This window comes from Pteropus alecto, unplaced genomic scaffold (assembly GCF_000325575.1).
Source record: "Pteropus alecto unplaced genomic scaffold, ASM32557v1 scaffold45, whole genome shotgun sequence".
Classification (NCBI taxonomy): domain Eukaryota; kingdom Metazoa; phylum Chordata; class Mammalia; order Chiroptera; family Pteropodidae; genus Pteropus; species Pteropus alecto.
In genome coordinates this window covers 16,198,326-16,225,797 of record NW_006442491.1, presented here as the reverse complement: position 1 = coordinate 16,225,797, position 27,472 = coordinate 16,198,326, and the positions used below count along the sequence as shown (strand labels likewise).

Genomic DNA, 27,472 nt, shown 5'->3' with positions numbered 1-27,472 from the left:
ATTAAAAAAAAAAATCAGCAGGTTTGTCTAGGCTCAGAACATCAGAGGACTGGTTAAATAAAATATGGCATGCCACCCAATGGATTCTTGTATATCTCAATGCACTTTGTTTTGTGGATTATGCTTTAGAATCATGCAGATCCTTTACCATATTATAAAACAAAAATAAATTGGGAGAAAAGGCAGTCCCTAAAAATCAAATGCCAAATGAAATAAATGAATCTAAACAAGTTTGAGACAGAAGCACATAGAGAGTATTTCAGGTGGCTTTGAAACATAGTAAGTAATTTGACTATATGTTTCTAGTGAGATATACTCACAAGGACAAACAACTGCAAAGACATTGTAAACTCTTTTTAGTAATCATATAGTTGGCGGTAATATTGCTATTATTATTCTGGAGGTGTATGTTGTAAGGCAAAGCAAATGGATAATTATATTAGATTGGGGCCCTAGATTTTGGTGTAGAAAAGAGATACAGTCAGCGAAGCTGGGTAAGAATCCTGGGATCCTAACCTTGATTTGGAAATGTAAGTATGAACTCTTGATGTATTTTCTTTTTTAAAAGTGTATTTCCTAGTTCTCTCCTGAAAAATCCTAGAAACCATCATAAGTAGTATTAAGCATTTCAGGTGCCAATCTCTGTTCTCTAATAATTTTCACTAATAATTTCATATCACAGAACAAGCTACTGGGGAAATTTGTTTCTATCAATGGTAGAAGAGCTTTTTCTAAGCCAACACTGCAGCTGAAAACAACTAGAAAAGCTGGGAAATATATATATTTCAAATCTGTTCGAAGGTTTTAGAGAGTGAGCTAGACAGAAAGCAAGGACTTGAGAAACCAAAATTTTAGAAGGAAAGCTCAGAGTGGTGAGGCCAACTTTTGGTACAGCTTTTCTCATAAAGTGAGTGAGTGGCTGATTTGAACCGTGTCGCTAAGAGGTTGAGCAGAAATTGGTGGCAGAGAGCTTGAGATTCTAGGCAGTTTTTGGTAATCATGTAGAATTGGGGGCAAAATTGGAGTCAAGGCCTGCAAATAAAAAGGGGCACTGAAAAACTCTTCAGGCTTTTAGTTGGGAACCATGAAGGATCAGCTATACCCTATGCTTAAGGATGAACTAAAAATAGATCAGCTCTCAGGAAGGCTGAAGCCTAGTTTTCAAATCACCTTAATCCTTGATTGGATTAAGGAGATCTGCTCCTTTATTCTAGATTTTACATGCTAGAAGCAAATGTAAATCTCTGGAGGAAGATGCCTCAACCCATTGATTCAAGTTATCTGTACAGTTTATATATATTCAGTGATAATTTACAATATATGTTTGTATATAACTATATTATATTTATAACATGATAAATGTTTATAAAATGTAGTCTCACATTCAATAAAAAATAACTAGATATATAAAAATAAAAGAATTGACTGAAAATCAAGAGAGAAAACAGATAATTGAAACAGATTCATAGGGAGACTTCCAGTACAGATGAGATGGTATAGACCCATTTTTCCCTGCTAAGTCCAACTGTAAATCTTGGAATTGGTTCAGAAAACCAAATAACTCTGAAAGGTTGTATGAGCTGGTTTGGGATCATGGGACTATAAGAACAGTATAGCTATAGGACATCTTGCATGCCATCACCCATTAGAAGGCCACCTAGACATGCTTTTTCTGACCCCTTGACCTAGCAGTTCAGGTAGGCTCATTCCTCCCTTGAATCAAATGGGAGTTCCTCTGAAAGCATCATGCAAGCCTGACAACAATGGCAAAGGTGATCAATTGGGAGAAGTAGCACCCTCCTTCCTCACCTGTCTTGAGACCTCTTTTCTGCTGAGAAATATCAAGGCAGGGAGGCAGAACTGATGTCAGTACAGCAAACATTCCAGTATGAGAAACATCTTTGCCCTTGGGGACTTGAAATTTTTCTCCCCCACCCAAAGATACCAGGATGGGCACTACTTTTAAAAAGGACACAGCTACAAGTGGCCTAGCCTAGGAAAGTGTCTTTGGCCATGTGGGCCTGAGCTGCTTCTCAGAGAACCTATTCAGAGACACAGGGGCAGGTGGATTGAACTGGCCGGAGGGACCCACCTATAGCAAGCGGCACATTCCGGGAAGCCTTTTTTTCTCTGCGGGCTTGAGACTTGCCTTTCTCAATCATAGACACTGGGGAAGCTGGGGTGGGGGGCAACCTAGGGCTACCACACCACTTCCCCACCAAGAGATACCTAGCTGCCTAGCTTGGGGAAACTCCTTTTATCCCCTCAGGCAGTACCAACAGGGACCAGTGTGAACCCAGTAGCACTAGATGAATCAAGCAGGCCAAATAATACCACAGAGGCTCTGGAAATTAATCTGCCATTGGAATAATAGCCCAGAAAAGTAGACCAGATCTACATGCTAAAACTAAACCAAGGTGACTACTTGCTAAAATAAAAAATTTGGTAAGACCCTATGTTAGTGACTTCTAACATAGTAGGCAAAATGTTCAAGATAACAGTAGAAAATCACTTGTCATACCAATAACAAAGAAAACTGCAACTTGAATCAGAAAAGACAATCAATAGACACCAACACAAGATGAATCAGATGTTGGAATTTTCTGACAAGAATTTTAAAGCAGTGTCATAAAAATGCTTTAGAATCAATTAAATATTATCTTGAAACAAAATACAAAATCTCAGCAGAGAACCAAATAAAATTAATTAGAACCATATTAGAAATGAAATTAGAACCAAATGGAAAATTTAAAATTTAAAACATAATTACAAAGAAGCTTACTGAATGGGTTTAGTAGTAGAGTGATAATGACAGAGGATAGAATCAATAAACTTGAGAACAACAATAGAATTTACCCAATGTAAACAGGAAAGAGAAAACAGACCAGAAAACACATGATCTGTGGAACAAAATATCTAACATTCATATAGTCGGAGTTTCAGAAGGAAAAGAGAAATTGAGTGGGGCTGAAAGAGCATTTGGAAGAAATCATGGCTGAAAATTTACTAAATTTGGCAAAAGAAACAAACCTACAGACCCAAATCTAAAGGCACAGGATGCAAAGTTAATATATTGAAGTCACTTTCCTATATACCAGCAATGAAGAAGTGGAATTTGAAGTTAAAAACACAGTGCCATTTGCATTAGTACCCCCCAAAACGAAATATTTAAGTATAGGTCTAACAAAATATGTACAAGATATATAGTAGGAAAACTTCAGAACTGGTGAACAAACTCAACCAAATGGAAAGATATTCCCTATTCATAGATAGGAAAACTCAGTATTGTCAAGGTATCGGTTTTTCCCAACTTGATCTATAGATTAAACATAATCCTAATCAAAACCCCAACAAAGTTGTTTTGTGAATATTGACATACTGATTCTAAAGATTAAAAGGAGAGACAGAACACCCAGAATAGCCAACACAGTATTGAAGCAAAGAACAAATTTGGAGGACTGACATTACCTGACTTCAAGACTTAACCGTAAAGCTACGGTAATCAAGGAAGTGTGATATTGGCGAAAGAATAAACAGACCAGTGGAACAAAACAACCCAGAAACTAAAGGCAAAACAAAAGTCTTGAGAGCAGCTAGAGAGAAATGATGTATTACCTAAAGGGCAGGGGTCCCCAACCCCTGGGCCACGGACTGGTAGTGGTCCATGGCCTGTTAGGAACTGGGCTGCATCACAGGAGGTGGGCGAGCGAGCAAACCTTCATCTGTATTTGCAGCCGCTCCCCAGTGCTAGCATCACAGCTTCAGCTCCACCTAGATCATCAGGCATTAGATTCTCATAGGAGCATCGGTCCCAGGTGCCACAAAGGTTGGGGACCACTGCTATAGGGAACCCTAATTCAAATAACAGTTGTCTCATCTGAAACCATGGGGGCCAAGTGCTGAAATAAAAGAATTAGCAATTGTGAATTTTATGTCTAGCAAAACTGTACCTTAGGAATTAAAGGGAAATTAAAACATTCTCAGATGATGGAAAACGAAAAGAATTTGTTGCTAGCAGACCTACCCTTCAAGAAAGGCTATAGGAAGTTCTTTAAGCAAAAATGATAAAGGAATGCATCTTGGAGCACCACAAAAGAAGGAATAATGAAGAGAGCAGAAATATGGGTACATACAATAATAGACACTCTTTTTCCTCTTGGGTTTTAGCAGTCAGATATCATTTATTGCATAAAATCTAACACTAAATATGATGCTTTTTAAACTAGTGAAGATAAAGGACCTAAATGGAAGTTAGGTTTCCATACTGCACTCAAAGTAGTAAAATGCCATTACCAGTAGATTGTTTTCTCACATATGTGTACTCCAGTACCTAGAGTAACCACTAAGAAAACTATACATAAGATAAAAAAATAAATAAATCAAGATGGAATCTTAAAAAATGTTCAAGTGACCCCCACAGGAAGGCAAAAAAAGAGAGAAACAAAAGCATGTGAACCAGAGAAACATATAAAACAAATAATAGAGTTGCATACTTAAACCTTAACATATCAATAATTCCACTATAAGCAGCTTATAGGAAAGTCACGTTAGATTCAACAAAGTAGGTAGGTAGAAAGTAAAAGAATGGAAAAACTGCCAAGCAAACATTAATTTTAAAAAGGGCATGAATAGTTATATTAATATTAGACTTTAATGCAAAGAAAATTACGAGTGACAAAGACATCACTAAAGATAAAATGACAGATTAAATATTGCTAGAGGGTTAAGTATGAGTAGTGTACCAGGAAGGTGTGGTTGGGGAGGGATGTGGTTATAAAGGGGCAATATGAGGAGTCCTTGTAGTGTTGGAACTGTTTGGTATCTTGACTGTGGTGGTAGATACGTGAACCTGCACAGGTGACAAAATTGTATAGAACACACACACACACACACACACACACACAGTATAAGTAAAATTGGAAATCTGAATAAGATTGATTTATCAATGTCAGTATTTTGGCTGTGATATTGTAATTTTCAAAAATGTTACCATTTGGGGAAACTGGTCAGAGTGTACAAGGAATCTGTTATTTCTTATAACTGCATGTGAATCTTTTATATCAGCTAAAATTTAAATGATTAAATAAGGCTCAAGGATACTAGGAAGACATGATTAATAAATACAATGTAGGATTCTGGTTGGATCTTGAAACAAAAAAGACATTAATGGAGACACACACAGGGGAGTCGGCAATTAAAATGATTAGAAACAAGCTTTGAAATAAATAATTAATATCTTTAAGAATTTAAATGACAAGATCAATAATTTCAGCAGAGAATTAGAAAATGTAAGAGAATGGAAATTGAAAACACAATAACTGATTTTAAGAACCTTACACATAGATGAAGAGAGAATCAGTGAACTGTAAGGTAAGTTGGAAAAAAATACCTGGACAGAAGCACAGAGGAAACGAAAAATACTCCATCACTTATGCACTGTCTCCCCCAGCCCCACACACTCAGTTTTTTTTTTCCTTGAACCATTTGGGAGTAAGCTCTCTCTATATAATGGTCCTTGACCCGTTCAACTAAAATACTTCAGTATGTGTTTTCTAAGAATAGTGATAGTTTTAAGAGACTTAAGGTACAGTTTTTACCTTCAGTAAATTTAACATTGATACAGGTATATCTGTGCTTTTTGAAAGTTCCCATTATGCCCCTTCCCTTTTATGAAAGACCTACATTTGTAGTTGTTTTTGCTAACAAAGAAATCCAAAACCCAAAAAAGTATTTTCACTTGCATGAAAAAAGATGAAAAGTGAAAATAGTGTTCAGCCTTTGTTTTTCAGCAAGCTGTTATAGAGGATTAACAAAGACTAGAGTTAAAAAAGACTAATAAAATTGATAAGGTGATAGATTGATAACGAGAAAAAACAAATTACTGATAATAATGACAAATGACATCACTATAAATCCTGCAGATATTGGAAAAATAATAGGAGGATGTTATTAACAAGTTTGTTCCAATAAATTTGAGAAATTGAAATGACTTGTGAAACTCTAGTAAAACCACTAAAACACTAAAAACACTAAAAAGAAAACTCCAGGCTAAGATGACTGCACCAGTGAATTCTTCCAGAGTTTTATAGGAGAAATAGCGCCAATCTTACACAGACTCTTCTAGAGCAGAGGAAAAAGAGGTGAAATCCCTTTTTTTTTTTTTATACATCCAACATAATTTTGTTACCAAAATCTGACAAAGAAGGAAAACAGCAGACCAGAAAGATATGAAAAGAATCATGACCAAAAAAAAAAATCATGACCAAGTTGGGTTTGTTTGAGAACATCAAGATCGATTTAATATTTGAAAATCAATATCATTTACAACATTAACTGAGTAAAGGAGAAAAAACCAATGATCTTTTCACTAGGTGCACAGTTTAAAAAATATATTTTTAATATTATAGAGATTTTTAACTAGTAATAAGAAAATAGTAAAGTGATAAATATTGGAGAGAAAAAAATGAAGTAGTCATTTTTTACAGAGCAGATATGCTTGTAGTCATAGTTTTGGCCTAGGATAATCAGGAGAATGGTGTTATTGCTGAAAACATAACAGATGAAAATTTCATTGTTAGTAATATAAGTAGGCGGTATTTAAAGCTTTGAGACAGTACAAGATCACCTACCTAGTGAATTGAGGGAAGCAGATTGAGATTGGAGCCCTGGGGCATTCCTTTTGTTAGAGATTGAGAGAAACTGGTGGACTTAAAGGACTAGGAAGAAGCTACCTGTGGATCCAGAATGGTGGAGGATTTTGGAAACAAGTGAAGAAAGTGTTTAAGAAAGGAGTCGTCAGCTATTTCAAATACTGTGGGAAAGCGATTGAAGAAGGGATCTGAGAATTCACCCTTGTATATCTTAACAGAAGGATTTCAGGAGGGGGTGAGGGTTAAAGCCCAGCTGGAATGGGTTAAGAAATTAGGAGGTGACTGTACACCTGAAACTAATATAAAATAATAATGTCAGTTGTAATTGAAAATAAAAAAAACACGAAAAAAGAAATTAGGAGCTGAGAGTATTATCAGTGAGAGTAGATAATACTTAAAATTTTTGATGTCTGAGAAAAGAAGCAGTAACCTGAGAGGAACATGAGATGGAGATTATTTTTTAAGAAGAGAATTCAACAACTCATCTTATGCTGACCCAGTAGAGAGAAAAAGTGTAGAGTGGGGGGTTAAAATTAAGTTTGTTCTGGTGATGCCCTTGATTGAGTAGAGTTGAGAATTCTGGACCCAGGTAGAGGGTGTGATCTTAGATAGACTGAGACAGTTTATCTATTGTTACTAGAGGGAAGGCAAAGTACCTGCATTTAGTAATGGGAAGAAAATATATTTCTCTCCTGGTTTATTTCTTCTTTCCACAGCTATTCGCTTAGAGTCCCATGGAATGTAGTAGATCTTCCTGACTTCCACAGGAATTGGTTTGGTTTGCTGAATGGTTGGGCAGACTTAACCTGTGCTTGAGGCTGGGGCATAGCGGGAGAGGGTGGATAGTCCTGGGAGACCTGAGAGCAGAGAAGATTCATACTTTGGTGATCAAAGTGTGAGATGATACAACCACTTAGAATACAACTTGGCAGTTTTTTAAAATTTAGGTGCATATTTATACCTAGATCTAATGATTCCACTTTTATGTATTTATCCAAGAAAAATGGCCACACACGTTCACACAAAGGCTTGTACAGAAGTGTGCTTAGCAGCTTCATTCATAAGAGCCTATAACTACATAATCCAAATGTCCATCAACAAGAGAATGGATAAACAAGTTATTCATACAGTAGACTACTACTCAGGAATAGGAAGGAGCAAACCATTGAAAAGTATCTCTGTGTGATTACGTTTAATCAAGTTCACTTAACCTGGTCTATAATGATAGAAATAAGATTAGTGCTTAGAGAGAGTACCTGCAAAGGCATGTGAGGGAACTTTTGAGGGTGACAACTGCTTTGGGGAGTTAAACATGTTTGTACAAAAGTTATCAAATTGTACACTTGAAGTGGTTGGGTTTTTTTTATTTTTTACACCTACAGCACCTGGTCTTCCTCGGTGGTCTCCTATCCAAGTACTAACCAGGCCCGACCCTGCTTAGCTTCTGAGATCAGACGAGATTGGGCACATTTGTGGTGGCATGGCCGTAGACTTGGTTGCTTTTTATTGTATATAAATTACTCCTCATTATTGCTGATTTAAAAATTTAGTTGGAAGGAATCAAATCAGTATAGCAGTCATTATACTAAATGTGAATAGATTCTGTTGTGCCAGTAAAATGGTCAGACTAGGTTAAGAAACAAAACCTAACCATGTCCTGTTTAGAAGATACAAACTTAGGACAACTTGCTAAAGAAATATGAATAATAAAGAGTTGGATAAGTAAGGTCCAGGAAAACTACAAAAGAATCAGTAATTCTAATTTGAGCAACAAACTAGTATATGGATTATTATCATAATAAAAGGGATAATTTATGAATATCTAATAGTTATAAGCTTATATGGCTAAATAGCTAAATACATAAAGTAAATATAATGTTAGAAATGTCATTAATGGAGCAGTCATAGTATGGGATTTCAGTATACATTTCTCATAAGGAAAATCTTAACAAATGAGAAAAGTTGAGATTTTAGAGGTCACATTATCTGGTAATAATACAAGTAAATTTGAAAGAAATAGTTATAAGATGACGTCTTTGAAACCTGCCTCTTATGGAGGATTCCTCTATTTTTCTTGTATTCATTTTCACTTCAGAATTACCCTCAACATATTCTCAGATTGGGAAATTGGTCATAGCAAGGAGTTAATTCTTTGTATTTCTGGTGTTATATTGTTGAAATGTCTTTATGTTTCAATTTGATGCCTTTGTGTGACTACTGGTGAAGTGGTCACAGGCAGTACCAGTGTCCATACCTATATCATTAATTATACTATGAAACGGGTCCCCAACCCCTGAGTCCCCAGTACTGGGCCATGGCCTGTTAGGAATCAGGCCGCACAGCAGGAGGTGATCGGCAGGCAAACGAGGGAAGCTTCATTTGTATTTGCGGCCTCGTCTGTATTTGCAGCCACTTCCCAGTGCCACCATCACAGCCTCAGCTCCACCTCAGATCATCAGCCATTAAATTCTCATAGGAACACTGGTCCCTGGTACCCAAAAGATTGGGGACTGCTGCTGTAAAACTTGATCTGAAACTTGAGGTTGATATTTCTGGCTTTCTACTTTCAAACCGCTCTAAATTTTCAGTAACCACTTGTTGACCATTCACTAGGATATAGGGAATTTCAAATTAAAAACTGGTAAAATTAAAAAGAAACAAGAACACCTAATACAGAGGAGATGTGGACAATAGTATATTTTCATATATTTCAGATACAAATGTAAATTGTTACAGCCTTTTGGAAGATAACTTGGCATCCTGGTTAACAATTAACATTCATAGTTCTTTTGGCCCGGTAATCCTCCTCCTAAGATTCTATTCTTGGAAATAAAAGCACAAGTAAGGCTATATGTATGGTGATATTTATTGCAGCAGTGCACATAATGCCAACCAACTGAAAATAAAATGAATGTTAGAAGGAGAAAATCAGAAAAAAAAAAATACCTCCATAGGTTGGAATATTATGCTACATGAAAAAGAATGAATTAGACTAACAGCTGTTGGAGAGAGTCCCACAGTTTTGTTGAGTAAGAAAAGGAAGATGCGGAAAAGTTTGTATAGTAATTAATTTGTGTAACCAAAAAATGTTTTAAGAGAACCATGCATCTATCATGAGCTCATGAATATGAAGGAAAATAGTTAAGAATGCTTGCTAGTGGTTATGTTTATCTTGTGGGAGGAGGTTGGAGTACTTGGGAGATAAGTAGAAAAAGAATTGTCCTTTAGTTGACAAAAAAAAAAAAAAAAAAAAAAAAAGCCTTTCTGTGATTATATTTATTCATTAGCTGTAAAATTGTATACATGTGTATGTTTAAAGATAGTAAATAAAAGTAAAAAAAAAAGATACTTAAAATAAAAATGACCTATTTCTTTTCTAAAATGATGTTATTTTACAAATACTTGAGCATGTCCATGTGAAGCCCATAGAAACTTTGAGGAGCAAAACAAGCGTCATAAGCTTTTTGAGCCAGGAGAGCCTAAAAAAATCAAGGAAGAGCATACACGCACACATACACACATAGTAACCAGTGGGAAATTTACCCATAAAACGTGTGGTCTCTGTGGTTGGTTGCTGTTGATCTTCAGAGACCTTTGCCTTCCTTTAGTTTGTCATCCTTGGTGTTGGATTTGTGTTCAGTTTGTAGCATGATGGCTACAGTACTTCGAGTTGTAAAATCCAACCATAGCAAAGTCCAGAGGGAGAAGGATGGTCTCTCTGGAGTTTGTTGTAAGTTGGGTTTCTTGGAAGCATTTGCTGAAATGGAATTTGGGGTACAAGTTGATTATAACATCTGGAGTAGGAAGGGGCTGGAAGCAGAACCGAGCAAAGGAAGAAGTGGAGCTTCAGTGCAGACATGACCAAGGGGAGCTCTGGAGCAAGGATTGCCAGTCATAGTTGTTTTATGCTGGATTGAAATGCCCCAGCCTTTGTTACCTCTTTGATATGGGCTGCCCTGGGAAGGTGGCTCCTGAAGGAACTGACAGCTTGTGGCTGTCTGATGACCACACTCCCTGCTGGAGCAGACATCAGATCCTTTCTTGATAGGGAGATCTAGGTGGTGCATCTCTCTGTCTACCACACTGTCTTTAAGAATGAAAATATTTCCTAAAAGCCTTCCATCAGACTTCCTCTCACATCTATGTATTAGACTATGTGCTATGACAGAGACTAATAATGACCCTTCATAGCCTTTCTCCACTGCTCTAGTCAAGAAAGTCCTGGTTCTCAGTGGGTACATGGTCATTTGGGATAATGGCTACATTTCTCAGCCCCTACATTTGGATATGTTTAACTTTTGCCTAACGGGTGCATTGACTTTTCATGTTTGACTTGGAGGGGATGTGCCTTTCATTTTCTTTTCTTCCTCCCTGCTGAGTAGAATGTGAGAATGATAGAGTTTGAGCTGCCATCTTGAGTATGAAGTGCAGGCCATATGTTGAAGATGGCAGAGCAACATGATAGAAGAACATTTGGTGCTTGATGATTATGGAAATCAATACCTATGTGCTCTGGATTGCTTACCTTTGGACTTTATATCTCAAGCCATTATTACTTAGATTTTTCTGTCAGTTGCATTGGAACCTAATTTTAACTAATACACATTTCTAATCATTTATTGGAAAGGGGCATAGGAAATCACGATTGGCTCAGACTAGCATTTTTGGGATGGAATAGATGTTGAGGACTAAGACACGGAGATATTTGTATCAATTAAGTATAGCAGAGGGACAGAAGGGAAAAGAAATCAAGAGCTTTTCAGGGCATGATAATTGTGATGGACCATGAAATCCTAACTAGGTAAGTGGGGAAAAATGTGTGGGTGGTGGGGGATGAACGTAAAGAAGTGTTATTTCAGTGGATTAGAGGTCCCTATGGGGCTGATGACTCACGAAAAAGGAGGAACTAGGCTAAATGAACTGGAGAGATAGAGATGGTAGTCGGAAATATAGGATGCCTAAAATGAAGATTGTGGTGGTAGTGCTATTACTGGTAATAGCAAGGCCTAGAGGAGTGGGTGACTAAAGTGCGGTGGAGGGAAAGATTGTTAATGGTGAAATTAAGAAATGGAGAGCCTGGGTTTGGATGGAACATCTTGGATGTTGATTTAGTTGCATGGAAGGCAGTGAACTAGATGGTAATGTCTTCAGTGGGTAAGAAGTAACTGGGATCTCAGTAGTTATCTTAAAAAGTAAGAGGCTGATCCAGAGAACATCTGTTTCAGAGAGGCTGACATTGCTGATAATGGAAGAGGAAGGAAAAATGATCTAGAAATAGCAGTGAGGAAAGAAATAGCATTCTTCTTAAACAATAAAAATTTCTATATAATAAAACATACTAGACACAAAGTATAAAGAAAAAAGTAAACTGAGAAAATATATTTATTGTACATTTAACATACAAATGGGTGCTCTTTAACATAAAAAGAACTCCTAAACATTACTTTGTAAAAGACAACTTGGCTACAAAGTGGGCAAAGAACATGGAATCTTTTTTTAAAGAAATATTTAATTAAGTTTATTGAGGTAACATCGGTTAATACAATTATGTAATTTTTAGGTGTACATTATCATTTGACATCTGTATATTCTACTGTGTGTTTACCAAAGTCCAGTTTCCTTCAGCTACCATATGTTTGATCCCCTTTACCCACTTCGCCCTCCCCTTAAACTCTATATTTGACCACTTTTACCTCATCTATCTCCCCGCTCCTCCCCCACCCTACTAGTAACCACTAGTCTATAGTCCTCTGGTAACCACTAGCCTATAGTCCATGTCCATCAGTCTCTGTTTGTCCTGCTCATTTGTTGCTTTTAGGTTTATATCCCACATAAAAGTGATACGTGAGTTTCAACTTTTTATGTCTGGCTTATTTTGCTTACAGCATGATTATCTCGAGGTCCATCCATGTTGTTGTAAGTGGCAGTATTTCTTCTCTTCTTATGGCTGAATAATATTCGATTGTATATATGTACCACAGCTTCTTTAGCCAGTCATCTATCATAGGACACTTTGGTTGCTTTCATGTCCTGGACACTGTGAATAATGCTGCTATGAATATCGGTGTGCAAATATCTTTTCGGATATGGGTTTTCAAGTGTCTGTGGTAAATACCCAGTAGAAGGATTGCTGAATCACATGGTAGATCAGTTCTTGGTTTTTTGAGGAACCTTCATACTGTTTTCCATAGTGGTGGTACCAATTTGCAGTCCCACCAGCAGTGTATGCGGGTTCCTTTTTCTCCGCATCCTTTCCAACATTTGTTATTATTTGTCCTGTTGATTACAGCTATTTTAACAGGTGTGAGATGATATCTCATTGTGGTTTTGATTTGCATTTCCCTAATAGCTAGCGACGTTGAGCATCTTTTCATATATTTGTTGGCCATTTGTAAGAGCATGTAATCTTAATTCACAAAGGAAGAAATGCAAATGAATAAAACATATGAGAAGTTAGTCAAACATTAGGGTTAGTACCAGTCAAAACATTAATGAAATACTAGAAATGCTGTTCTATTGGCAAGACCTAAAAATATTGCTAAACTTCAGACTTGGCATGAGTGTGGGAAGATAGATGCTGATGTGCATTGCTCACGGAGTGCCGTAGATTTGCCACTTTTGAAGCCGCAGATTAATGGCTCTGATGGGTCTGTTGTGTGTTGGGGTTTAATGTGCTTGCACATCACAGTTATGCTGTCTGTAGTGTTATTGTATTAAAAACTTGTAACTGTTACTGTGTGATCTCATTTTTAAAAAAGCAACTCATATTAAGAAATTCTTTGGCCATTTTTATGGTACAAAGTATGATTTCCCCATCTCAGAAGGATTTAGGTTTTTTTTTGTTCACTCCTGTTGGTTTTATTTGTATCTTCTTAAGTGTATATATTTGTTTTATCTATATTTGTGTAATCTGAACATAACTATCCAGTTCCTTTTTTCTGGTTAAATAGTATGCCTTAATGTATTCACTGTACTTAACTTGGATTGTATTGAAAATTAAGAAAGATAATAATATAGATATTTTGATGGATTTAAGTTTTATTGTTTTTTTAAATTACAGATTAACTGGATCTTCTGGGTTTGTAACAGATGGACCTGGAAATTATAAATATAAAACGAAGTGCACATGGCTCATTGAAGGACAGTAAGTAATAATGGCTAATTTAATTTTTTTTCAGCATAGAGCTCAGTGTGGCATTACTCTTTTCCTACAAGTAAAATTAATAGTCTGAGCATAAAGTACTTAAAATATTTTTACTTGATAACTTTTTATTTTGTAAGTGAATTTGATTTTCTTATTTTTCTAAATTGTCATTGTTACTTAAAAAAGTTTCATGTTGGTTTAATGCTGCAAATGAATGTACACATCAGAAATGTGTATATTTTCAGTTGTAGTAAACTGTTGAGTATTTTAAATGGTTTATTTAAAGCATTAGAAAATTATAATTGTGTCATTTTTCTAAGTACCTATTTTTACTGTGGGCAGGAAAGTCAGAAAAACTATTATTGCCCAAACAACTCCTTCTCTGGGCCCCCTTTGCTCCTCAGCTGGTGCCTTCTTTTCTTCCCTTCATAGAAAACCTTTAAAGCAGTGTTTCTCAAGCTTTTTGTTCTCAGGATCTCTTTACACTCTTGAATTTTTAGAATTCCAAATAAGTTTTGTTTATGTGAGTTATGTGTGTGTTTACCATATTAAAATTTAAAACTAAGAAATATTTAATTCCATTTAAATGCAAGAATAATAAATCCACTGTGTATTAGCACAAATGACATATTTTTATGAAAAAGAAACTCTGTATTTAAAAGAAGTTAGTGAAAAGAATGGCATTGCTTTACATTGTAAATCTCTTCTCTGGCTTAATAGAAGACAGCTGGATTATAATATTTTCTTCAGCATTCACTTTGTTACAATATGTTATTGTGGGTGAAGTATGAAGAAAATTAGGCTTCACTTGAATTTGTAGTAGTAAAAGGGAGATTTTAATAGACCTTTTAAATAATTGTGGATTTTCTTCTTTGATACTATACCAAAACTTGACAAGTGGTAATTTCTTAAAAATAAATTGCAGTGCGGAATCTGGAACAATGTGAATGAACTTTTGGAACTTGTTAAATTAACATACATTGGTTTTCTTATACTTTGAATGGATCTTTAACCTATGCATGGTTTTATAACATGATATATAGTGGTCACTTGGAAAATATTGGTTCACTGAATTATGCAGATCTCCCAAATATTGATAGATTTCTTTATATAGTATTTAAAAATCACATTAGTTGATATCACCATCATTCTCATCAGAAGTTTTAATTATTGGGAAGTTGTATCTGGGGGACAGATATAAATTTCCCAAAACTCTAGTTATCGCTTGAAAGCTTAGTAAATACCAACATGGTGATAAAGGCACATGATAGCTTAGTTTTATTGTGACTACAGTTTTCACCTCTTGGACCCCTCCAAAAGGGTCTGAGGGCCCCTGGCATTCTATGGACCACACTTTGGGAACTGCTGCTCTTAGAGTAGTCTGCCTTTGCCCTTTCTACCAGTTTACTTCTGTCTGATGTCCTTCCTTATTGTTGCTCTGAATGTGTTTTCAGTGGTTGCTCCTCCTCAGCCTAAGCAGAGAACTTTACTTTCTCCTTTCTCTTATTCTCACGTTTAGCCTGTCAGTAAGTTCTGTCAGTTTTCCCTCTAGAATATCTCCCAAATCCATCTACATTGTCCTTTTCATATTCATCCCTACAATTATTGTTAAGAACCACCATCCTCACTTTCCTGGGCCCCTGTAATGGCCTTGAAATTGGCCTCCAGATTTTTGCTTTTGCCTCTTGCCTACTACTTCTTATCTCATGTGGTTCCCTCTGTTTGCTGTGTTTCAGACATGTTGATTTTCTTCATATTGCTCTGACACATCAACTTCTTTCTCCCTAAAACTTCAAGACCGTGCCATTCCCTCTGCCTGAAGCGTTGTCACCAAGCTTCTCACATGGCTTATCTCTCATCATTCTAATCTCCAAAGCTTTCTGGGGCATTCCCCTACACCTGTTGTACACCATATCACATTCCTTTAATTTCTTCACAGTACTCATCTCCGAATTAACTTGTTTATGTATTTAGTTGTTTGCTTAGAGATGTTAGACAAATAAGTGTGAAGTAGAGGAAAAGTCTAGGCCGGAGACATATAATTAGGTATCACCAGGAAATAAATGGTGTTGCTCTTACCAGGAGCTTTTTAAGTGGAGTGTTTGGGCTGAAGCCAGGTATAGAGTGAAGGGGTTAGCGGGATATGAGGAAATGGAGAAAACAAAGTCTTCTGTACATTTCACTCTATTAAGAGGAGAAAGGGATAGGGTGGGTAATAGCTGGAAAGAGAGAGTGCTGGGATTTGAAGCTTTTTATGTTTTGTTGTATTTTTGTAAAATATGTGATACTTAAGGAGATTTAAATGTGGGTGTAGAAGTTCTAGATGAGAGAGAGATGTTAAATATTTGAGAGGTGGAAGGAGGAGTAGGTAGGTGTTATCTATTTTGGAAAATGGTACTTTGAAGGATTTTTGTCTGGATGCCTAACATAAACAGGGAGGTGGGACTGAATGGTTATAAATAGTAATTGAGTTGTTGAGCAATTGCAGAGAGGGGAAGAGAGAGTTTGTAGTAGGACTGCTGGCAGAATTAAAGTACCACTTGAAGTTGGTGAGCAGTAACTGATACTGGAACCAGCCTACCCAATGGTGTGACTTTCTCTGGCATGGCTTAGTTTTCTTTGGATTCAGTCTTAGCCAGAGCAGATAACTGGTTTCATCTAGACCAGGGCTTTTGCCAGGTAGTTCCATGAAAAGGCAGAGGGGCAGGCCAGTTTAAAGAACTGGCAGGTGTGTTGTTAAATGATCTAGTGTGGAATCTTAAGTTGAATAAGGAAGTACTGAAATGCAAGGTTAATGGGTTGGTTCAGAGACTATTAAAGAATGGCTGCTGTAAGGCCCAAAGAGGCATAGACCATGTCTATTTTGTTTACTATTGCATATTCAGTGGTCTCTTGCATATAATAAGTACTAAGTAAATCTTTGACAAATGAATACTGTTTGCTAAAATTCTTATCCCTGTAAAATCTTTAAAAATCTATATATTTTTTCAAATGTTTGATAGTTATAATGGTTATTATAAAATACTTTTTTTATTGTTTTTTTTCAGGCCAAATAGAGTAATGAGACTTCGTTTCAATCATTTTGCTACAGAGTGTAGTTGGGACCATTTGTATGTTTATGATGGGGACTCAATTTATGCACCACTTGTTGCTGCCTTTAGGTAAGCTCAGTCATATAAGTATTAGGTAATCGTTATGTGATTTCTGAATTCAGATGAATCTCCTAGATTGCATTCTTACTGAACTCACCTTTATTGTCACTTAAGACATTTATTTCATGGGAGCTGTACTAGTTTTGGAGTCTAATCACTTGTGTACTAGGCCCGACTTGGTTTCCTGTAGCTACTGGGTAAGTTTCTGGGCGGAGTACTTGACCTCTCTTGTTAGTTTCTTGGTATAAAATTGTGATAGTAATATCAAGTTTACCTGCTTCTCACTGTGGTGGTGAAGTTTACATTTTAAAATGTTTTGTAAATAATATATTGAACAATAATATTTTTATGAAAAATTTAAATTAAGAACCACATTCATCTAGATCTTGTGTTCCTCATTGCATAGGCCCTCAGAAGTTATTTGTTGAATTCAGATATTGTCTATGTGTGTGTGTGTGTGTGTGTGTGTGTGTGTGTGTGTGTGTGTGTGTGTTTATGTTTGTGTGTATGTTTTAATATGGAAACTTTTTGGAAGAATACACAAAATGAGCGGTGGTCACCCGTGAATGAGGAGAATGAGGAACTATACAGTTATTATTTTGATTTTTTTTCAGCAGGTCTATTTCATATTAGTAATTAAACAAAAGAGCTTAACACTAAATGTATGGGGTGTTCTGAATTGTTTTGGAATTTTAGTTTTTATTAACAATAAGTAGCTATGTTGTTTATTATCTTTTTGACCACATGAGAATTCAAGGCCATCCTATTTTTCTTCCTTTTACGTGATAGAGGATTTATAAAATAATATATTTTAAAAATGTTTTTAAATATTTTTTTAAATATTATTTTAAAACACACATTTCCTTGGGGAGCCATAGTTGTCAGTTTTTCATTTGCAACCGACTTTCTAGATTTCTTTCCTTTGAACATTTTATTTTTCTGACTTTAAAAAGAAATCAGTTCAACAAATATTTTTTGTATTTCTCACCTGGGGCTAGTCTGGCTAATGTAGGTAAGAAGGTAACAGAGAGTAAACTGTATACAAGTTGCCAAAGGACAAAGGAGACCAGGGGACTGATGTGCCCTTGTAGTTCTCCCCTCCCTTTGGCTTAGAAGTCTGTTAACACATCTTTGAATTAAGAACCAGGGCCAGAGAACAGGATGGATAGGTCATGCTAAGCATTAAAATACCATTGGCTAAGTGTTGGACATGTATATCTTTATGCCAGAATTTGAAGCATACTTTGTATTATATGCAAAGGCACCTCAAACTTTAACATAAGCACAAAAACTACCTATAGTATAATGTTACCATGATAGGACTTGTTTGGGGTTCACTTGATACTAGATCGTTAATCCAAATTCATGGAGTCTCTGTTATATGCCCAGGCACTTTGAATTTGCTTGCCAGTAGCCCTTTGGGAACATCAACCAAGCAAGTGTGCATAACCCTGTGGTTCACCTGGACTGGACATTTAATGAGCAGACTTATGAATCAACAGCAACAACAAAACAAGCAGAAGGCTATATATAATTGTTCTAATTAATGACTTTTAAGAGAAGCCAAAGTATATGTACATGTGACAGGAGAATTTTTAGGTTTCTATAAAAAAATTGGTCAACTGATAGTAGAAACGAATCTACTGATTATGTTTAAATTCAATTTATGATGTAATAATTCGAGTATGAATTTTCTAAAATTATAGTAAGAAAAATATTTGTTTTAAAATCGAAATTTACCTGAAACACAAAACCTCTAAAGCATTGATATGCAGAACAATTTGAAAATCATTGTTTAGGCCATGGGGCACTGTCACAAATGGGGAGCTGAGGAGTGCTATTGGGTCAGGAGGACTTTGGATGGAGGAATCAACCCACTGGTGACATGCTGGGGGCCCAGAGTAGAGAGAACCTGGCAGCAGGTAGTTCAGCCAATAAAGAAAAGAAGAACCACACAGGATTCAGAAGATGTAGACTTTTAATCTGAGTTCAGCCCTAGACTGTGTGTGAACTTGAACAGGTAATTCAAGTGCTCAAGTCTTCAGCTTCTAAAACCTAAAATGAAGGTATTGTACTATGTTTTCTCTGGGTGTACTGCAGACTGTGAAGTTTAATTTGACTTCAAACTAGTTGATCACATTTATCTTTTATATATTGAAGTTCTGAGTAAAATTTGTTTAATAAACAGAGTTCTATTACTAGACAAATTTGAGAACCACTGGAGCAAGTCTTTTCTAGTTCTACAGCTTTATGATTTTGTGGTGCATTCAGTTCAACAAATGCATAAATATAGCACCTTTGTGGAGCAGCTGTTCAGCTAGGACCTGTTGGTAGGGAAATGCAGAGGTGGTGGTAGTGATGGGGCAGTGAGAATAGTTTTCCTCTCTTTTTAGACTTTTATTTTTAGAAAGTCATATGTTAATAGGCAGTTGTTTAGACTGTGAGGAAGAGCTGTTAGGAAGTCTTGTGAAAGTAGGAGTCAGTCTATCCAGCACGCAATTAAAACGTTGGTCAGACCATGGCACAGTTTGAGAAAGCCATCAAAAGCAGGCACATCTCTTATGTTCTTGGACCCTCCTTTGCCAGTCAGAAGTATAGACCTTGCCTGCCTCCGCCCTTGCTGGGCTTCTACCCGCAACTTTCCAGATCTGTCTTACTTTCCTTCCATATCTCCCTGCCCTGGAGCAGCGAATGGTCTTGTAAGGAGACAGGTGTGTCAAACTGAGGAGCCCGAGGTATTTTCAGAGAGCCCATGTCTGCCTGGGACAGTTATGGGGAATTAAGAAATTATTTTAGTTCAGCGATTTTCAAAAATAATTCTAAACAGTTAGAAACTGTGTTTAAAATACAAGATGAAGAACCCCAAGGCAGGCAGTTCTTAATTTGCTCAAGTTGAACAACTGTTGCAGTCTAAGCTATGCCTGCATTTATCTATTTACTTAGGGGCAAGGGATAGGGAGGTGGGAGGTAGCTCAGGTTGACAGTTGAATGTCACGCCCACACATTTTCCATTGCCTTGCGCTCTGGGTTGAGGCTGTGTTTGTGTTCATTTACTTTGTAATAGCTTATTTTTGTCATAAACCAGTTGTTTTATTTTTACACTGGGAGAAAACAGCACATTCCAAAGGTGTCACAATTTCAAGTTTTTGAAATAAAAAGCAAACACATAAGCTCCTCTGACAGTGGGAAAGCTGATCCCCTCTCTCTGGCATTGTGGTCATCTAGTACAGATGGCCCTTTCACCGCTGCTGTGACTCCATTCTTTTCCTTCTACCCATTCTCCCATTCATCTTCTACACTGAAGTGTCCCCACCATATATATAAGAAATACCATTAGCCACCACTTAATGAGCTCCTCCTGGTGTAGGCCATTGTTTAAGCACTTCACGTGCTTTAGCAGTTTGATTCTCATATCACTGTGAGGTAGATAGGATTTCTCTTATTGTGCATTTGAGGAAATTGAGGCTCAGAGATGTCAGTGATGTGCCCAGGCATGGGGAGCAAGGATCAGAGTGCATATCTCTGATCCTGAAGCTCATGGCAGCATAACAGAGTGCACAGTCTCCCACGTGTGACTGAAACTCCCAGTTCTTTTCTGTGCCAGGATTTCTTTATGTGAAAGTTGCTTTTGACATAGCCATTTCTAGGTGGCCCTGTTTTTACTTACCCTTTCAGCATTTCAAGGGGTTCTGGTGTATAAAACTGATGAAAGCATGATGATGGTTGAAACCTTCAGTTAGGTCTCTGATCAAATGTCACCTCTTGCAAGAGACACCTTTTCTAACTGTTCTTTCTAAAGTAGCACCTTTTTGTTCTCTTTATAGTTTTTATCTCTGCCTGGCATTATATATACACATTGGGGACACAGTGTGTGCGTATCTATTCTTATTTGTTGTTTTTCTAACATGAACTTTGTGAGGGCAGGAACAACTTCACTGTTGTGTTCCTGGTACCTAGAAACATGACTCACAGGTAGTAAGGGCTTAGTAAATATTTGCTAGTTGATTATATAGTAGAAAATGCTTCACTGTTTTGTAACCCCTGGAGCACCTTCAGAGTCCTAGGGTTCCTAAAGTTCTGTCTTCATATTAAACTCTCATTGAATGAAAATCCTGGCCCCTCCTCCACCTCATACATTGCTTGTGTATTCTTTCAGTCATTTTTTATATGCACTTATGTAAATACATGCAAATGTACATTTATTAGCATTTTGATGTATTTTCTTCACCTGATACCATATTACATCTTATATTCTCTTTTACAGATATTACACCATAAGCATTTCCTATGTCACTTAAAGTTCCCTCAGAGCTTTTAGGATCTCACTTTTAGGCCTACTCTTTTGCAGCTTGGTTTTTTCCTCTGCTTATCAGAATGCCTAATGGCCTTCTTGTTAGTCCTGCAGACCTGCAGATATGTCATGATTCATTCAACCAACTTACTGTGGATAAGCATTTAGGTGTTTTTCAACTTGTTGCTGTACTGGGTAGTGCTGCAGTGAGGATTTTTGTATGTTTGTCTTTGTGCACATGAGCAAGTGTTTCTTCTACAAATAAATAGAATTGCTAGGTCATAGTGAATGAGCTTTTAAGATTGTTATAGGTCCTGAGGTGGGAGTTTACCTGATGTGTGCCCTCAGAAAGCAAAGAGGCCAATGTGGCTGGGGTCGAATGAGTGAAGGGAAGTAAGTAATAGATGAGATAGATATCTGTTCATGGGATGGCGTTGTGTGTGGAGCAGACTGCACAGGGCCTGGTAAAGAGTTAGGCTTTTACAGAATGAGGTGATTGTGTTGGTGATGATGATAGTGCATCAATAATTAGTCTAAAGATGTGAGCATAAGAAGAAATGCAGAAGATAAATAAACATAGGAAAAATGATTAACCTTAGGATTATAAAAGAAATTCAAAATCACAATTAAAAAATACTTTTCACATTAAATTAGATAAGCTAAAATAGGACTGGAAATTCTTCTTGGTCGTAGGGTAAGGCAAGATGGGCCTTTTTTTATTGATGGGATTTTAAATTGGCATATTTCTTTTGGAAAGCAAATTGGTATTATGGATCAAGAGCCTTAAAGCCATCATTTAGACCCTTTAACTTAGCAATTTTTTCCCTCTCCATGCCCCCAACAAATACTATTGTGTACTGGGCTCTGAGTGAGATCCTAAAAGCTCTGAGGGAACTTTTAGTGACATAGGAAATGCTTATGGTGTAATATTTGTAAAATAGAATATAAGATGTAATATGATATCAGTTAGGCAAAGAAAATAGATCAGGCTAATAAGTGTTGGGATTATGGATGTTTGTTTATTGAGCTTATTTATATTTTTACTTTTTGTCTTTCAATAGTGTATATTCAGCATTCATCAACTCAAAGTTTGTTGCTTTCTGTGATTGTTAGAGGTTTACTCAGTTTTTCAGAGAAGCATTATGAAAAATTTTATTTAAAAAAATAATAGCACCATTGATTTCAAATCTCAATAGAAATATAATCTAGAATAAAAGATAGCCTAGCAAAAGATTCAGAACTGTTCCTCAGAGGATCTAGAACTAATAGGATAGCACCATACATTTATTACACATTTATCACAGAAATTTCCCCCTTCCTGGAAGTGGCTTTTTAAATTAGAAGGATGAATTCCATCTTTGAATTTGTGTCTGCCACCATGTGATATGTCTGCGATTGTGCTTCCCTTTAAAAGAAATGTGTTTTCATTTCAGCGGCCTCATCGTTCCTGAGAGAGACGGCAATGAGACTGTCCCCGAGGTTGTTGCCACATCAGGTTATGCCCTGCTGCATTTTTTTAGTGATGCTGCTTATAATTTGACTGGATTTAATATAACTTACAAGTAAGATATTTAAGTCTAATATTTGTGATTTTACACAAAAGACCATACACTTTGTTTTAACAATAATAATGACTAACATATATTGAGGGCTTATAGTGTGCCAGGCATTGCGCTAAGCAGTTTGCATGGATTTTCTCATTTAAAGGTTTTTAAAAACTCAGGTATGGGCACTATTTCTCTACTTGTTTTATAAATGAAGAAACTGGTGGGAAATGATAAATTGTCCAAGTAGTGGGACCACAGTATCAACTCAGGTCTTGCTACTGTTGAGCTTCTTCTGGAATAGAGACATTTTCCTGCTATTGGATAAAAACAACGGGTTTTCGCCAAGTACAATTTAAAAAATAGTAGTTTTCATGTACTCAGTAATTGGTCCATTGACGACAGCTTAGTTGCAACTGGTTACAAAGAAAATCTGGACAGAGTTAGGCGGCTTTTGGAATTTGTTGTTATAGGAGAGAGGCTAACGTTTGTGGGGTTTTGTTTTTTTGTTTTTTGTTTTTTTTGTCTTAAGAAATGTACCTTTTCGTAAATAGTTGAATTCAGAAAATGCCATAAGCAAGTGGTTTGCGATAAAGAGCTTCTGTGGCTCACAAAGCCTAAAATACTGTTTGGCCTTTTACAGAATAAGTTTGCCAGCTCCTGGCATAGGCAGTAATTTCCACATGTAACCTTTATAATGTGTTCTTTTTCCGCCCATTTTTTCAGGATCCCAGTATTCATTCAGGCCAATGTAAAGCTGTCTCTATCTTGACTGGTACCCAGGGTTTGTGACTTGGCACCCTGGACAGCTTATCACAGTACTAGCAAGGTGATTTTTAGTGACACAAGCAGACATAAAAGCTAGGTTGAGGGGAGAGGCTGATGAGTTTGGTTGGGTCCATGTGAGATGTCTAAGCAGGACATTGATATTCGGATCTAGGACTTAGAATTGCTGTCAAGGATGGGGATGTCATCTGGGAGTCTTTGGCACATGGACAGTGACTGAGTGGCCTATAGAGCATGTGCACAGCGAGGAGAGGAATAGCAGAGGCAACTAAAGGACAGAGGAATGCCAGTGGCCTTTGTTGTTATAGAAGCCCAGAAAAGAAAGTCTCAAGAAGGAGGAAACTGGCAGCTGTGAGGCTGAGTAAGCAAAGGCAGCTCTAGATCACCTTAGCTGGGGAGAGTGGTACCAGGGGCCTGGTGGGAACACAGTTCAAAAAGGAAGATTAAAAAGTCATGGCATTGAAAGTAGGGCATTCTATGAAGAAGTTCCTTTCTGACAGGGATGAGAGAGAGGGGAGATGTTGGTTTATGACAGGTCTTCTCAAATTTCACATGCATAGGGATCTTCTGGAGGGCTTATTAAGGCACAGATTCCTGGGTCCTACCCAGAGATTATAGTTCAGCAGAGCTGGGGCCTGAGAATCTGTATTTCTGATAAGCTTTTAGGTGATGCTGCCGCTACCTGTCTGTGGTCCACATTCTAAGTAACATTGTGCTGGCCATTCATCCAGGCCCCATTCCGGGTTCCCTGTAGGTACCTAGGTCATGGGCTAGAGGGCACAGGCTTCACTGTTACATGGCCCCTCACTGTAGCAGTCTTGAGGGAGAAGAGAAACTCCAGGGAGGGTGCCCCCTAGGAGAGAAGGCAATTTAAGCATTCCTCAACATTGGGAAGCCCTTTGCCCATCATCGCTAGAGAGCTCTTCTCTTAGCTCTGTAGCCAGTATCTTCCCCAGGAATCCATGTTTTTCTTACCTTGGTTGGTGCAGGAGGAAGCCTTGATCTCCTTTAGAGACCAGAATTAGTATTTGTTAAATGAAGGGATGATGACGTTATTGTAGCTTCTTGGTTCCAAGATCTCTATTTTTTAAAAAAGAGTCATAAACTCTTTTAGGGGTCCCAGACTCTATGAAAAGCCAAATAAAATGATGGTTTTTATTCCCAGAAAAATTCCCTGAAGCATATGCTAAAACACTGTCATTCATATTCTCAGTGTCCTTGGGTTGTACTGAATCCTAGCTTTGGGCTGACATCAGCTGGAGGGCCATTGAGACTTGCACCCACAGCTACTCAGGTGTTCATTAATTTTCTTTTAAAAGAGAAAAACAAATAGTTATGTTTTATTTTCACAGAAATTGGCACTCTATCTTATTTCTCATTCTAAGTTATATTTTAAGCACAGAAAATGAATTAGATTAATTTTCTCATTACTTCAATTTAGACAGATATACAAGGAGATGTTTTGATGTATTACCTGCCATTTTCACGTTTTAGAGATTTAAAAATAAATTTTGTGTTTGGAGATGTTATGTAACTCACTGCTCTAAAGAGTGCTCAGTATTAATTTTGGTACTTGAAGTAAACCTATGCCTAAAGACATTTGAATGGAGAGGTTGCGGTTTTAAGGGGAAGTTGAAGTTATACTTTCCCTCCTTTAGTTTAAAAGGTGCTATGGGTTACGTCTTCCTTTTTGTATTTCAATGACATTAAGTTTTGGTTATACTCTACTCCCTCATGTATGGTTAATAAATGTGTCTGTAGGAAATTATTTGACATATGGTTGTAAAGCCTAAGTTTGAACACATAATGGACATGCTGTACCTCAGTTTTCTTTTAGGCCTTTTATAAAAATGAAGTGTGATGGTTGTAGTTGTTTCAGCAGGTATTAATACCAATCTGAAATTAGACTATCTTTTTTAAACTTTTGCCTTACAAGGCCTTTTCTTAATAAAGATGAAATTGACCTTTACTGAAGCTTTACTTATATGTACGTACTATTATATAGAAACAATAGACACTTACTTACTAGAGGCCTACAAGAATGTCATTCAGCTTTTTTACTGAATACCTTATTCTTTTAACTGGAGCTTAAAAAGTAGGCATACAGATTATAAAGTATATATACAAGTATTTATAAATTTTTATGATAAGTATATCATAAACTGATATTTAGGTGTAGGCATGAACATGAATTAGCTGTTTTTGTAACTGATTGCTGATTTTCTGACATGCTTTGCTACCAGATTTCTTTTGGGTTTTCTTTACAGGCCTTAGAAGAAATCTGTACTCTTAAAGTATCTTGATAATTCAGTTATCCTCCCTCTTTTAAAAATCTGAATTATGTCTTTTCAAAGTGCTGTCAATATAATTATCTTAAGTCATGTTATTATGAGACACATTATAGTTAAACTCCTATATTAAGCTGGTTTTCCCTTTTCTTCCATCTCAGATGAGTAGATAAACTTATTAAGGACTTTTAGATACACAAACCTGAGCAATCTTTTTAAAAATTCTGTAAACTTTCAGAGACTCTCCAGAGGGATACATATATATACCATGAAGCTGGTAGTATATTGTTGGCAGTTTGTTATACCCTTTTCCTTTCCATACTTTAAGCATGTACTTGGCAGTTTTGTAATGCTCATCATTTGTGGGCTACCAAGAATAGAATTGTCATCCCACCCTTGAGAAGCTAAGCCTGGATATTTCAAGAATCTCTCTTTGTAATTTCTTGTTTCTTCTTAAGAGAATTCACTGAGGTTGATTTGATTAGCCATGCAGTGTTGTGTGACCCCATTTAGGCCAAATGGTAAGTACTGCAGTTATGCTTGTGAATGAACTGGAGAGACAGTGTGATTCTTAAACCTTGTGTAAGAGGACGTTCTGCTAAATTATTCCAAGTTTTGTTTTGTGTTGATCGAATTTTCTCCCACTGCTTTTATAGTTTTGACATGTGTCCGAATAATTGCTCAGGCCGAGGAGAATGTAAGATCAGTAATAGCAGCAACATCGTTCAATGTGAATGTTCTGAAAACTGGAAAGGTGAAGCATGTGACATTCCACACTGTGTAAATAACTGTGGTTTTCCTCATCGAGGCATCTGCAATTCAAGTGATATCAGAGGATGTTCTTGCTTCCCAGAGTGGCAGGGTAGGAGCTTCTTTCATTTTTCTTCTAATTTACAGTATATTCCTAGTTTAATAAATTGTAGATTAGTCCTAGTATCTATACCATTTATGTTAGTCAAATATCAGGTAGTGTTTAGATTTTCACATCTTTTTATTGGGCTTCTTACTAATCTTCGAATTTCATAGATGTGTGATTGTGGTCTCTCTAGAATTGTGGAAGGGTTTGACATTCTTTGCAATTCATTCATGAAAGTTGGAGAACTTGGTCTCAGCCATAAGAAGACATAGCAGAGATCAAAGGCCGGGAGGTGGGACAAGAGCTGACAATAATGGTATCTCCTCAGAAGCTTTCAATAAATTCAGAGAAAATTGGTGTCAGTTATATAGTAGAATTCTAAAGCAGTCAGCTAATGGGATTATCTGCAGATAAAAATTATGAAAGAAGCTTTAGCAAATTCTTTAAGGGGTGGGTGATAATAGCTGTTACTGATTTTCTTTATATATTTATCCCTTCTTCAGACCACTTTTATTTTGAAAGGAAATGTGCTTGTTTAAATGCTTTAGTTTGTTTGGTTTAGCTGACATCTAGGGTTAAATAATTAAACTGTTTGAGTACCTACCACGGTGCAAATGTTGCAGCAGAAACCAAACCTCCCAAGAATGGTGTTTCTTAATTTGCCAGGAAATGGGTAGTTTATATTTTTACTCCAGAGACTAGTCTTTACATTTTAACTCTGAAGTTTTTTATTTGAATTAATAATCCTTTGTCCATTTTTT

General features: G+C 36.7%; 1 protein-coding gene and 1 pseudogene across 1 annotated transcript in view; one reads left to right on the top strand and one right to left on the bottom strand.

The window, feature by feature from the left end:
- ATRN (attractin) overlaps positions 1-27,472 on the top strand; it is a 140,470-nt gene that overhangs the window by 22,544 nt on the left and 90,454 nt on the right. Inside the window, exons 2-5 of the mRNA XM_006921643.3 lie at positions 13,711-13,794; positions 16,842-16,955; positions 22,671-22,799; positions 26,512-26,717. Coding sequence (XP_006921705.1) covers positions 13,711-13,794; positions 16,842-16,955; positions 22,671-22,799; positions 26,512-26,717 — 533 coding nt within the window. The remainder of the gene's footprint in view (positions 1-13,710; positions 13,795-16,841; positions 16,956-22,670; positions 22,800-26,511; positions 26,718-27,472) is intronic.
- Positions 8,024-8,142, bottom strand: LOC112471276 (annotated as a pseudogene).